General features: G+C 43.8%; 1 protein-coding gene across 3 annotated transcripts in view; it reads left to right on the top strand.

The window, feature by feature from the left end:
* Positions 1-13,212, top strand: part of BACH2 (BTB domain and CNC homolog 2) — a 269,574-nt gene that overhangs the window by 240,969 nt on the left and 15,393 nt on the right. For all 3 annotated transcript variants that reach the window (XM_007063041.4, XM_037894482.2, XM_043542662.1), the window contains one exon: positions 4,359-5,903. In XM_007063041.4, the coding sequence (XP_007063103.2) occupies positions 4,359-5,903 (1,545 nt within the window). The remainder of the gene's footprint in view (positions 1-4,358; positions 5,904-13,212) is intronic.

Here is a 13,212-nt window from a genome sequence, read left to right as displayed (position 1 = left end):
GAATCTGATTACCCTATAAAGTATTTACTATCCTGATTTTACAGAGGTGATTCTTTTACCTTTTCTTTGAATAAAATTCTTCTTTTAAGAACCTGATTGATTTTTCATTATTCTTAAGATCCAAGGGTTTGGGTCTCTGTTCACCGGTACCAATTGTTGAGGATTTTATTATCAAGCCTTCCCTAGGAAAGGGAGTGTAGGGCTTGGGGGGATATTTTGGGGGAAGACGTCTCCAAGTGGTCTCTTTCCCTGTTCTTTGTTTAAATCGCTTGGTGGTAGCGTATCAGGTTTTTAACCAAAGCTGGTTCCCAAGGCAAGAAAGAAATCTGTGCCTTGGGGAAGTTTTAACCTAAGCTGGTAAGAATAAGCTTAGGGGGTCTTTCATGCAGGTCCCCACATCTGTACCCTAGAGTTCAAAGTGGGGAAGGAACCTTGACACTGACACTGGAGGCAACTGATACAAAGATCAGTTCAATAGCCAACTCCTAAATCTAGGCAATTTTCCACTAGAGGCATATTGTAAAAGGGGAATGTATAGGCTTTGTTGCAAGAATTGTGTAAGAAATAAGCAGTCAAGTTAGAAGTTTTCTAAAATACCATTTATTGCAGTACTGTTAGTATAGAAAATCTATTGGGAGCAATTTTAAGAAGTGTCTAAAAAAATAGTTGTTTTTCTCTCCTTCCAAGGTTTATATAGTAGGGCTCTTGACAACCTGGCTTTACAATGGTTTCTTAAAATACTCTCTCTCTGGTTTTTACTCTTAAAATATGTGGCCTGTACAAAGTACCTGATGGTGCTGTGTGGCCAAGGATTTATAAGCACTTCTTTGGAATGACCTGCACGACTCATTCATGGCTTTAGCATTATGAGTGAGTGGATTCCAAACATGCATAATTATTCCCATAGGGGGAAGCAGTAGGCATGATATATCTTGATTTTAGTAAGGCTTTTGACACAGCCACACAACATTCTTATAAGCAAACTAGGGAACTGTGATCTAGATGAATTAATGTAAGATAAGTGCACAAGTGGTTGAAAGATCTTACTCAAAGAGTAGTGTGACGGGGCAAGGCCAGATGGCTATAGAAAAGTAGTGGGAGATAGATATATTAGCTCCAGGCTAAACAAATCCCTGGTACCAGGATAAGTGAAATGACAACTGCTCCAGGTCAATTAAGACACCTGGGACCAGTTAAGAACTTTCCAGAAGACAGGGAGAATGCTAGGTTGATTGGGGCACCTGAAGCCAATCAGGGGCTGGCTGAAACTAGTTAAAAGCCTCCCAGTTAGTCAGGTGAGTGTGCATGTCAGGAGCTGGGGGAGGAAGTTGCGCTGTTGGAGAGGCTGAGTAGTACACACCATATCAGGCACAAGGAAGGAGGTCCTGAGGTAAGGGTGAAGTGGAGCTTGAGGAAGTGAGGGCTGCTGTGGGGGAAGTAGCCCAGGGAATTGTACATGTCATGTTTCTAAAAGGTCAGCTACCATAGCTGATACTATTAGGGTCCCTGGGCTGGAGCCTGGAGTAGAGGGTGGGCCCGGGCTCCCCCCATCCCCCCCTTTTGCCCCCTGATTAATCACTGGGACTGGGAGACAACAGAGACTGTGCAAGGAAGGATAACTTCTCCTCACCTCCCTCTCTGGCTTATGATGAAAATGGCTCAGTAGACTGTGACCCTTGTCTCTAGAGAGAGAGAAGGGTTACGCGGAGGGTCACAGTGAGCCTCTGAGGCTAGCGAAATCTGCCAGGAAACGCGGGACCCACGGAGGCAAGGACAGAGCTTTGTCACAGTAGTTATCAGTGGTTGCCGCTGGGGTCTATCCTGGGTCCAGTACTAGTCAATATTTTATTAATGACTTGGATAATGGAGAGTATGCTTATAACATTTGTGGAAGCTGGGAAGGGTTGAAAGCACTTTGGCGGACAGGATTAGAATTCAAAAGGATCTTGACAAATTGGAGAATTGGTCTGAATTCAATAAAATTAAATACAATAAAGACAAGTGCAAAGTACTTCACTTAGAAAGGAAAAATCAAATGTATAACTACAAAATGGAGAATAACTGGCTTAGTGGTAGTACCACTGAAAAGGATCTGGGGGCTATAGTGGATCACAAATTGAATATGAGTCAGCAATATGATGCAGTTGTGAAAAAGGCTAATGTCATTCTGGGGTATATTAACAGGACACAAAGGTGATTGTTTTGGTCTACTTGGTATTGGTGAGGCCTCAACTGGAGTACTGTGTCCAATTTTTCATGCCACACTTTAGGAAAGATGTGGACAAATTGGACAGAGTGCAAAGAAGAGCAACAGAAATGATGAAAGGTTTAAAAAACCTGACCTATGAGGAAAAGTTTAAAAAAAAAAATAAACCACCAAAAAAAGAACTGGTCATGTTTAGTCTTGAGCAAAGACTGAGAGAGGACCCGATAAGTCTTCAGTTATATTAAGGGCTGTTACAAAGAGGACTGTGATCAACTGTTCTCCATGTCGGCTGAAGGTCAGACAAGAAGTAAGGGGCTTAATCTACAGCAAGGGAGATTTAGGTTAGATGTTAGGAAAAATTTTCTAACATAAGGATAGTTACACACTGGAACAGGTTACTAAGGGAGATTTTTGTCATTGGAGAATTTTAAGAAGAGGTTAAACAAACACCTGTCAGGGATGATCTAGGTTTACTTGGTTCTGCCTCAGCACAGGAGACTAGATAATCTCTCCAAGTCCCTTTCAGCCTACATATCTATGATTACTATCCTAACTTTTCAGAGTTAAAATTTGATTTATCAGAACACTGCACGGGTAAAACAGGTGCTGTGTAACTCATTGGAAAGCTATCTGCCTATCTTAGGGTACTTATCTGTCCCCTGTTATCATCCTATCGGTGTGCCTTGTGATCTTTAATGTATTTATCTTCACAACACCCCTGTGTGATAGAAACCAGCTTCCCTATTTTACAAAATGGGGACCTAAGGTACAGAGAGGCTAAGTGGCTTGCCCAGTGTCATAGAGGAAGACTTAGGTGCTGCAAGGAATTTAATGCTGTTTTTTTGAGTCCCATCTTAGTGCCCTAACCACTGGACAGTCCTTCCTGTCTTAGAAATCTTGTTCCTTGACTGTGAGCCACAGCTTTGGACTGGTCTGTCAGCAAAAATTTGGGCAAGTCTGTTTTTCAGAATACAAAGGATGGGGACCAGAAAAAGCTAGAAATTTCCCTTTTCCATTAGGATAAAGCTTCCATTTCTAGTCCTGGATTAGTCAGGACATATCAGATCTTAAACCTCGCTCCAGGAACGAGTAGCGCTTGTGCTGAGCTTCAGTCCAGAATAACTTGTGGGGGAGGGCAGATGGGAAAAACCTTTAGTTGAAGTTGATTGCAGTGGATTAATGGGCAGGATGCAGGCAGGGTACAGTAGTCAAAAGTGCATGATATATGCAGTTTATCACACGGCTATGTGTATGGATCTCACCACAACATATCTGAGGAAGCGGGGGTTGGGGAAAGGTGTGCATGTACACATGTGAGGGTATGTATTCCTTATATATAATATGTGTGTGGTGTATATGTATAATATGATCCAGGAAATAACTATAATTAATTCCCAAAGAAAAATAGAGTAAAATTGTGTGCCAGGCTAGGGCTCTGTGTGACTTGTAGCAGTTGAATATGAGTGCAAACCTATTCCCTGTATGCTGTAATTCATATTCACTGAAACCATAAATAATGCAATTCTTCTGATTGAGGAGAACCCATTTGCAGTACAAATTCAAAATCTTCCATTATTTGTGAAATAGAAACTTGATAAATGGTGGCTAGCATAGATTTGAGGAAACATTAGCCTGGTTGCCTTTCAAACTAGGAGGAAAAGTTTTTATCTGAATTTTCATATAATATTCAGCGTACACGTTTCCCTCCCAAAACACTGTTCAGATTAAATGACACCTTTATCCTCCAACCCATTCTGCACCAGGGTTAGAAGAATCATACTTTCATTTGTATCTTTTTGTTGCAATGCATCATGTTAATGGAGAACTGTGAATTCATTCATTGACGGATTAACAGTGTGTATGCTAATAGATATTTTTAGATCTTTTAAATGCCTTGTTCATAGCTCTTTAAGTCGCTCAGGCTAAGTAATATTTAGTTCAGCCTGTAATACCAGGTATAAAAGCAACACAGAGCAAACAGCATTAATTATTGGAAGCATCGTTGCTGACCTGATAAAAGATTAACTGGTACTTTACAGTATTTATTTATGGACAGTAGAGCTGTCAGGTTATCTAACTACACTTGAAAGGCTTGGGACAATAGCTGTGCTGATGGTAATGATGTCAATTTCCCTGTTGGTTTTTTTTGCAGGTCACTGCCAGAGGATTTGGTCCATTGTTACAGTTTGCCTACACTGCTAAGCTGTTACTCAGCAGAGAAAACATCCAGGAGGTCATCCACTGTGCTGAATTCCTGCGCATGCACAACCTGGAGGACTCCTGCTTCAGCTTCCTTCAGACTCAGCTGCTGAACAATGAAGATGGCCTGTTCCTGTGCAAAAAGGATACCACCTGCCAGAGAATGCATGATGAAGAGAACTCTGATGGAGAAGAGGAGGAAACTATGGAATCAGAGACTTCAAAGATATCCTGCCCAAGGGAAAGAATGCATCAGGAACCCTTTAACTTTGAATCTGCCAGTTCTGGAGCAGACAAGGAAGAAGGGATGCTGCCTGACTCTGACATGCTGAGAGATAGCAAGGACAGTTTGGACAAAGACACAGTAACACGGTACCCCAAATATAAGAAATACCAGCTTGCTTGTACCAAGAATGTCTACAACACATCACCCATCAGTACCTCAGGTTTTGCAAGCACATTCAGTGAAGAGAGTCCTGGAAATGGCCTCAAATCAGGACTTGCTGTGGGGCAGATAAAAAGCGAGCCTCAGAATGAGGAAAACGATGAAGAAAGCATCACACTTTGCCTGTCTGGAGATGAGCCTGACATCAGGGATAAAGAAGGGGATGTCGAAATGGACAGGAAACAGCCAAGTCCCACTTGTGTTGACAGGTCTAAAAGTGTGTCTTCTCCTTCCTGCTTAAGGTCTTTTTTCAACAGAACAAAAAGTGTAGATTTGGTTGGCTTCCCCAGTACTTCCCAACAGCACTTTGCCAGGAGTCCAGCATGCCCTTTTGACAAAGGGACAACTCAGGGTGACCAGAAAACTGACTACAGCCCTTTCACAGGGAATTATGGACAGTCCCATGCCATTCAGAAGGATACTTCCAACTTCACAATGGGATCGCCACTCAGAGGGCCTGGTTTTGAAGCACTCTGTAAACAGGAAGGTGAACTGGACAGGAGGAGTGTTATATTCTCTTCAAGTGCTTGTGACCAAGTAAACACTTCAGTGCATTCATATTCTGGTGTGAGCAGCTTGGACAAAGACCTCACTGAGACTGTGCCAAAGGGTCTGTGGGCTGGAGGCAGCCAATCCCTTCCTAGTTCACAGACCTATTCCCACAGTGGACTGACAGCTGATCACTTGCCAGGAAGGATGCGGCCTAACACCAGCTGCCCGGTGCCAATTAAAGTTTGCCCTCGCTCTCCTCCTTTGGAAACCAGAACCAGGACCTCTAGCTCATGTTCCTCCTACTCATATGCAGAGGATGGCAGTGTTGGTTCTCCCTGTAGCCTCCCTCTGTGTGAGTTTTCATCTTCCCCCTGTTCCCAAGGAGCTCGATTCCTGGCCCCTGAACATCAGGAGCCAGGCATGATGGGAGATGGAATGTACAACCAAGTCAGACCCCAGATTAAATGTGAGCCATCCTATGGAACAAACTCCAGTGATGAGTCTGGGTCGTTCTCAGAAGCAGACAGTGAATCATGTCCTGTGCAAGACAGAGGACATGAGGTAGGGAATTAAGATAAGTACACATGTAACAGTCATTGTGACCCATTGAATAAATCCTTTATTCTCTCAGATAACTTTTGGCATTTGCCCAGCACTTTCTGATTTACAGAGGCAAAGGGTAATATGTATTCATCTCCTCATCAGCTGAATCTGCATGGTTAACAGAGGAGAGATCATGAATAGCTGTGTTGAGTTCCTAGAGACTTGGCACTTACTGAAATTTCAGTATTAAGCAAGCAGCAGCAAACAGGTGAATGATGAGAGTAAATTCATGTTCATAGAAATTCTGCCACCTCTGTTTTTCCTTCTCGCACCTAGCAAAAAATATATCTATTCTACGGAATTAAAGTATATTTTCACGCTTAAACTGTACTGTTTCCTCCAGTTTGGTTTATAAAGTATAATATTATGGTAGCACTTACAGGGCCCAGCCAAGATTATGTCCTTGTAGAGCTAGGCACTGCACTGTATAAACAGAGAGTCCCTGCTCCAAATCTCTTGCAATCTGTATGAGACAGACAAAGGGTGGGAGGGGAAACAGTGTCACAAAGAGGTGAAATAACTAACCTAAAGTCGCACAGCTGGTCAGTGACAGAACCAGGAATAGACCCAGGTTTGCTTCCTCACAGTCTCATGGCCTATCCTCTAAACCAGTAGTGGGCAACCTGCGGCCCATCAGGGTAATCTAATTGCAGGCTGTGAGACATTTTGCTAACGTTGACTGTCTGCAGGCATGGCCCTCCACAGCTCTCAGCGGTCGCAGTTTGCCATTCGTAGCCAATGGGAGCTGTGGGAAGCAGCAGGCCACAGGGACATGCTGGCTGCAGCTTCCCACAGCTCCCATTGATCAGGAATGGCGAACCGCAGCCACTGGGAGTTGCAGGAGGCAGTGCCTGCGGGCGGTCAACGTCAGCAAAATGTTGCACGCCCCATGGGCCACAGGTTGCCCACCACTGCTCTAAACTGTGCAGCCTCCCTATGTGTTGTCTTTATTTGCAACCAGTGGGCTTTGCGTCTCATCAAATTGATTATTTGGATTGTACTTCCTGCCTAGGACCACATTTTCCTTGTTACTGAAGAATTCTAGCAGACAGTTGCATAAAACGTCGAGGAATGTTATTCGTGAACTTACAGGATCGATTGAGAGAAGTAGGGAAAGTGTATGGGACCAAGAAACAAGCTGTGAGTTTCAATGCAGCACTGACAAATGTTCTTCCATCAGTGAGGGAGAAATAGGGTCATTTTACAAAGGCAAAAAGGCCAGGTATAAATGCTGTGGTGGCAGTTCACTAACTAGGAGTGAGTATTTCAGTGTAAATTTATAAGCTTGGGAGAATGAAGGTGCAGTGCATAGCTTGAGAGCTGAAAAGAGAATGGGTGTTTTTACAGAATTCCATTAGGGAATTGAGGCGAATGTACTAGAGTAATTTCTGTACAGAACTGCACATCTGCTGTCCTGGGTCGGAACAATAAAATGTTGCCTTGAGACCTGCTGCTCTAGCCTAGAAAGCAGGTAAGTTCATAGCATGTGTTGTGAGAGCCTAGGATAGAACTGACTGGACTCGGGCTCATAGGAGTAAAAAGAGAAAGGGAGGGACACAAAAAACCCTGTTTTATTTTATCCCCCACATTTTGTAGAAAGTCAGTTAATTTTTCAAAACTTCAACCAATTGCTGCTATGTATTATTCCTGCATTCTTCCTGAGGTGTGGTTCATAGAATCATAGAAGATTAGGAAGAGACTTCAGGAGGTCATCTAGTTCAATCCCCTGCTCAAAGCAGGACCAACCCCAACTAAATCATCCCAGCCAAGGCTTTGTCAACTGGACCTTAAAAACCTCTAAGGATGGATATTCCACCACCTCCCTAGGTAACCCATTCCAGTGGTTCACCACCCTCTTAGTGAAATAGTTTTTCCTAATATCCAACCTAGACCTCCCCAACTATAACTTGAGACCATTGCTCCTTGTTCTGTCATCTGCCACAACTGAGAACAGCCGAGCTCCATCCTCTTTGGAATCCCACCCCCACACCTTCAGGAAGTTGAAGGCTGCTATCAAATCCCCCCTCACTCTTCTCTTCTGCAGACCAAACAAGCCCAGTTCCCTCAGCCTCTCCTCATAAGTCATGTGCCCCAGCCCCCTAATCATTTTTGTTGCCCTCCGCTGGACTCTCTCCAATTTGTCCACGTCCCTTCTGTAGTGGGGAGCCCAAAATTGGACACAGTACTCCAGATGTGGTCTCACCCATGCTGAATAGAGGGGAATAATCATTTGCTTCGATCTGCTGGCAATGCTCCTACTAATACAGCCCAATATGCTGTTAGCCTTCTTGGCAACAAGGACACACTGTTGACTCATATCCAGCTTCTTGTCCACTGTAATCCCTAGGTCCTTTTCTGCAGAGCTGCCGCTTAGCCAGTCGGTCCCCAGCCTGTAACGGTGCCTGGGATTCTTCCGTCCTTAAGTGCAGGTCTCTGCACTTGTCCTTGTTGAACCTCATCAGATTTCTTTTTGGCTCATTCCTCCAATTTGTCTAGGTCACTCTGGACCCTATCCCTACCCTCCAGCATATCTATCTCTCACCCCAATTTAGCGTCATCCACAAACTTGCTGAGGGTGCAATCTATCCCATCATCCAGATCATTAATGAAGATGCTGTACAAAACTGGTCCCAGGACCGACCCCTAGGGCACTCCGCTTGATACCAGCTGCCAGCTGGACATCAAGCTGTTGATCACTACCCGTCGAGCCCGATGATCTAGCCAGCTTTCTGTCCACCTTATAGTCCATTCATCTAATCCATACTTCTTTAACTTGCTGACAAGAATACTATGGGAGACTGTATCCAAAGCTTTGCTGAAGTAAAGATATCACGTCCACCACTTTCCCCATATCCACAGAGCCAGTTATCTCATCATAGAAGGCAATCAGGTTGATCAGACCTGACTTGCCCTTGGTGAATCCATGTTGACTGTTCCTGATCATCTTCCTCTCCTCCAAGTGCTTCAAAATGGATTCTTTGAGGACCTGCTTCATGATTTTTCCAGGGACTGAAATGAAACTGCCCGGTCTCTAGTTCCCGGGTTCTTCTTTTTTCCATTTTTAAAGATGGGCACTATATTTGCCTTTTTCCGGTCGTCCGGGACCTCTCCCGATCGCCATGAGTTTTCAAAGATAATGGCCCCATGGTTCTGCAATCCCATCCGCCAACTCCCTCATCACCCTTGGATGCATTAGATGCAGCCCCATGGACTTGTGCATGTCCAGCTTTTCTAAATAGTCCTTAACCTGTTCTTTCAGCACTGAGGGCTGCTCACATCCTCCCCATACTGTGTTGCCCAATGCAGCAATGTGGGAGCTGACCTTTTCTGTGGCAAAAAAAGCATTGAGTACTTCAGCTTTTTCCACATCATCTGTCACTGGGTTGCCTCCCCCATTTAGTAAGGGTCCCCCACTTTCCCTGACCTCATTCTTGTTGCTAACATACCTGTAGAAACCCTTCTTGTTACCCTTCACATCCCTTGCTAGCTGCAACTCCAATTGTGCTTTGGCCTGCCTGATTACCCCACATACTCGAGCAATATTTTTATACTCCTCCCTAGTCATCTGTCCAAGTTTCCAGTTCTTGTAAACTTCTTTTTTGTGTTTAAGCTCACCAAAGATTTCTCTGTTAAGCCAAGCTGGTCACCTGCCATATTTGCTATTCTTTCTGCACATTGGGATGGTTATTCCCGCGCCCTCAAAAAGGCTTCTTTAAAATAGACCCAGCTCTCCTGGATTCCTTTCCCCCTCATAGTAGCCACCCAGGGGATCCTACCCATCGGTTCCCTGAGGGAGTCAAAGTCTGCTTTTCTGAAGTCCAGGGTCAATATTCTGCTGCTCTCCTTTCTTCCTTTTGTCAGGATCCTGAACTTGACCATCTCATAGTCACTGCTGCCTAGGTTGCCACCCACTTTTACTTCCTCTATCAATTCTTCTCTTTTTGTGAGCAGCAGGTCAAGAAGAGCATGGCCCCTAGTTGGTTCCTCCAGCACTTGCACCAGGAAGTTGTCCCCAATACTCTCCAAAAACTTCCTGGATTGTCTGTGCACGGCTGTATTGCTCTCCCAGCAGATATCAAGGTGATTGAAATCTCTGATGAGAACTTGGGCCTGTGATCTAGAAAATTCTGTTAGTTGTCTGAAGAAAGCCTTGTCTACCTCATCCTTCTAGTCTGGTGGTCTATACCAGAGTGCCCACCACGAACAGACCCAGGAGGCATCGTGACTTGGAGTCACAATTTGTGGCAGTGAAGTAGTTTTGAAAGTGTACATCTTATTTCCCACGTCTGTGATGGGAGCAGAGGCGTGTTGTAGTGGAGACAGTGTTCCTCCTCCTCTTGCCCCTTTGCTTCCTGTGGGGTGGGATATCCAGAGTATTGAACTGGACCCAGATCTGAGATCCAGGTTCTAAAGCAGCCACATAGGAGTGGGTGAGGCCTCATGCCCCTGCATGGCCACGTCACAAGCCCTATATTAGATGTCACATTTACAAGGGGAGAACAAGACAGCAGGGAGAAGGTGGAGGAGGGAATACAGCAATAGCACAAAATCATTCCTTTACTTGGTGAGGGCAAATGCATAGCATGGTGTAGTAAAGAGAATGGGAGGTTGGGATTTTTGTTTGTTTTAAATGACTCATTAGCTGTCTTTGTTGCTGTGTGTAGATGCTGCAGCAGAACTGGGTCTGAAGGAGTTGAATGAGGAGGATGGGGGGGGGTCTTGTGGATCGTCTTAGAGAGAGCTTTGTATGCATACAGGGTGGCGAGGACAAAAGGAGGAAGACATTCATGGGAGAAACAGACAGATGGGGTACTGAAACTGGCTTCAGAATGCCCCTGGCTACAAGTTGTGGTCTAGTGGACTGAGCACAGGGCTGGGCATTAAGATGCTTGACTTCTGTTTCTGATTCTGCCATTGACTTTCTATGTAATGCTGGGCAAGTCAACTCTCTGTGCCTCATGTACAAGACAGGAATTATGCTCGTGCTTGTCCACTTTTGCAGGACACTTTGAGATGTATTGATGAAAAGTATTGGGAGTGGGAGTAAATTATTGTGGTATTGATCTCTGAACCCAGATAAACAATCCAAAGTAACAGGAAATGAGACTCTGTGAGCACTAAGTCTCAGTTCAGATCTTTGATTGAAAAGAGAATTTGAGAAGGCTATTCAACAGAACATCGGATAGAAATACAGTGTAATCTCATTTAAGAAGTGTTTTATCATATAGACATCTCAAGAAACTCTATAATATCCATGTCCCTGGAAATTAGCTTCTGGTAAAGGCATCAAACAATGTAAAATACCTGGGAGTGTGGGGTGCATTTTCAAATCTTTATGCCTAGTTTTAGCAACTCTGCCAATCAGATCAGTGGGCAGCATGTGTAATGTTCTGAAAATGTAACCACTGCTGTCAGCTGCCTCTTTATAGACTTTTAATTGGCGCTTTCTCCAACCTTGAAAATGTGATTTTTGCCACTTGCCATCTTTATTACTTTGTAGGCTGGTCTGCAGTTCCTCAGTCTCCATGCATCATGAGATAAAATTATTCATGGGTTGCTTGTTTGTATTTTAAAGTGTAGCTGATGAAATAGTCGAGTGAGTATAATTAATCCCTATTACCTAAAGGGCCATATTCTGCATCCTCATTCACACTGAGCAGTACCTTGCTCCTTGAGTAATCCCATTGATTGCAATGGGACTGCTCAGGGTGAGTATGGCTGATGGACTCTGACCCTCAGTTATCAGACAAGGTATCTAATGTCATTTGGATTTTAGACCGGTCATTCTTGATTGGGTCCCAACATGTCATCAGTGCCCAGACTTCAGTGACTGCTCTCTTGGGGAATGTGGGCCATGCAAAAGCACATGTACTCAAATCAGTTAATTCAGAAAATAGGTGGTGGTGGTGGTGGTGGTGGGAGGGGAATGCCTCTGTGTTGTATGTTTTCTTCCTTTGGAAAGAATCGTGTGGGTATGATGGGATTACTGAGATTTTTGTCTTCCATTACCTTTGAGAGATAAAATAGCAGGTGCAAGCAGAAATATCCCTGCTACAATGCAGCACAGTTATAGGAGCAGGAAGGAGAAACTATCTGCACCAGAGTCCTTTGAGCTGGATTTTATGGAATTGGCATATTGTTTAATATAATGGCCAATTTCATACAAATCCTTCTCTTCACTCGTTTCTCTCAGCCTCTTGAGAGTACTTAAAGTCAATTATTGGAATGTAATACCACTGACAAGAATACAGCTGTTTTTGCTTCATGACCAATTTCCAACAGTCTTGCTTAAAACAGCAAAAAAATAAGACTGTCCAGAACAGAAACGTTCTCCCCAATGATACTTCGCTTTCATAAAATGTATATTCCTAAATATCCTTTTGCTGCTATAAAACAATCTGAGTGCAACCTGTCTCTAAACATCATTTGTAATGAAATCTATGTATTTGTTGCATCAGATTCTTCTGCATTAGGTAAAAATAAAATCTAAAATCAGGTCACTGAGATACAGTTTTCCTGAAAAGAATAAACAAGGGCAGAAGGAGTTAGGAGGCTGTTTTCCAAGAACTATTAATATCTAAGGAATCATATTCAATATGTCTTTCATTTATATTTAAGAATTTCCCACTTGGATTTAAGGACTCACATTTCAAAGGAAATTTTCACAAAAGCAGTGCTGGTACAATTGAGGATGTTAAAGACAAATTCTCTTCAATGAGAGTCCAGAAGCCTTCATGGCAAGTGACAGATGAAACAGTTCTCTGCTCATCTGGTGACCAAAAACGAAATATTAAAGTTTTTTAAGGGGATCAGCAGTTTGAGAGGGGAGAAATATATTTGCTCCTATGTTTGGGAGTGTTAATGGATTCTAGTCTGTGCCATGAAAAGTCAGCCCAGACAACCCGGTACTGGGTCCCTATTAATAAATGCAGTAGTAATCTGTGATTTCTGGAGAGTTGTCACCCTTGTATCCAGTCTGATGGTCACATGTCCTGAGCAGCAGTGCTGACTAGGAGCTGATCAGCTTCACTAGTCCACTGAAGTAGCACCCACATAGTGAATGGTGGAAAGACTGGCTGCAGAGGGAGGGAGAAATGGCAGACAAGTGAAAACTGTTGTCTGTAGAGGAACTGTGGATGGGTGATAGTGACTGGCAGGATCCAGGTGGGAGAAGGACTGTGGCTGGTGAGGGGAAAAAAAGAGAGAAGAGTATACTGAAGGGCAAGACAGAGTGAGCAGTCCCTTCCAAAACTCTGTTATGCATGAT

Source organism: Chelonia mydas, chromosome 3 (assembly GCF_015237465.2).
Source record: "Chelonia mydas isolate rCheMyd1 chromosome 3, rCheMyd1.pri.v2, whole genome shotgun sequence".
Lineage (NCBI taxonomy): Eukaryota > Metazoa > Chordata > Testudines > Cheloniidae > Chelonia > Chelonia mydas.
The sequence above is the reverse complement of the archived record's forward strand: the minus strand, read 5'-3'. Positions and strand labels throughout refer to the sequence as shown.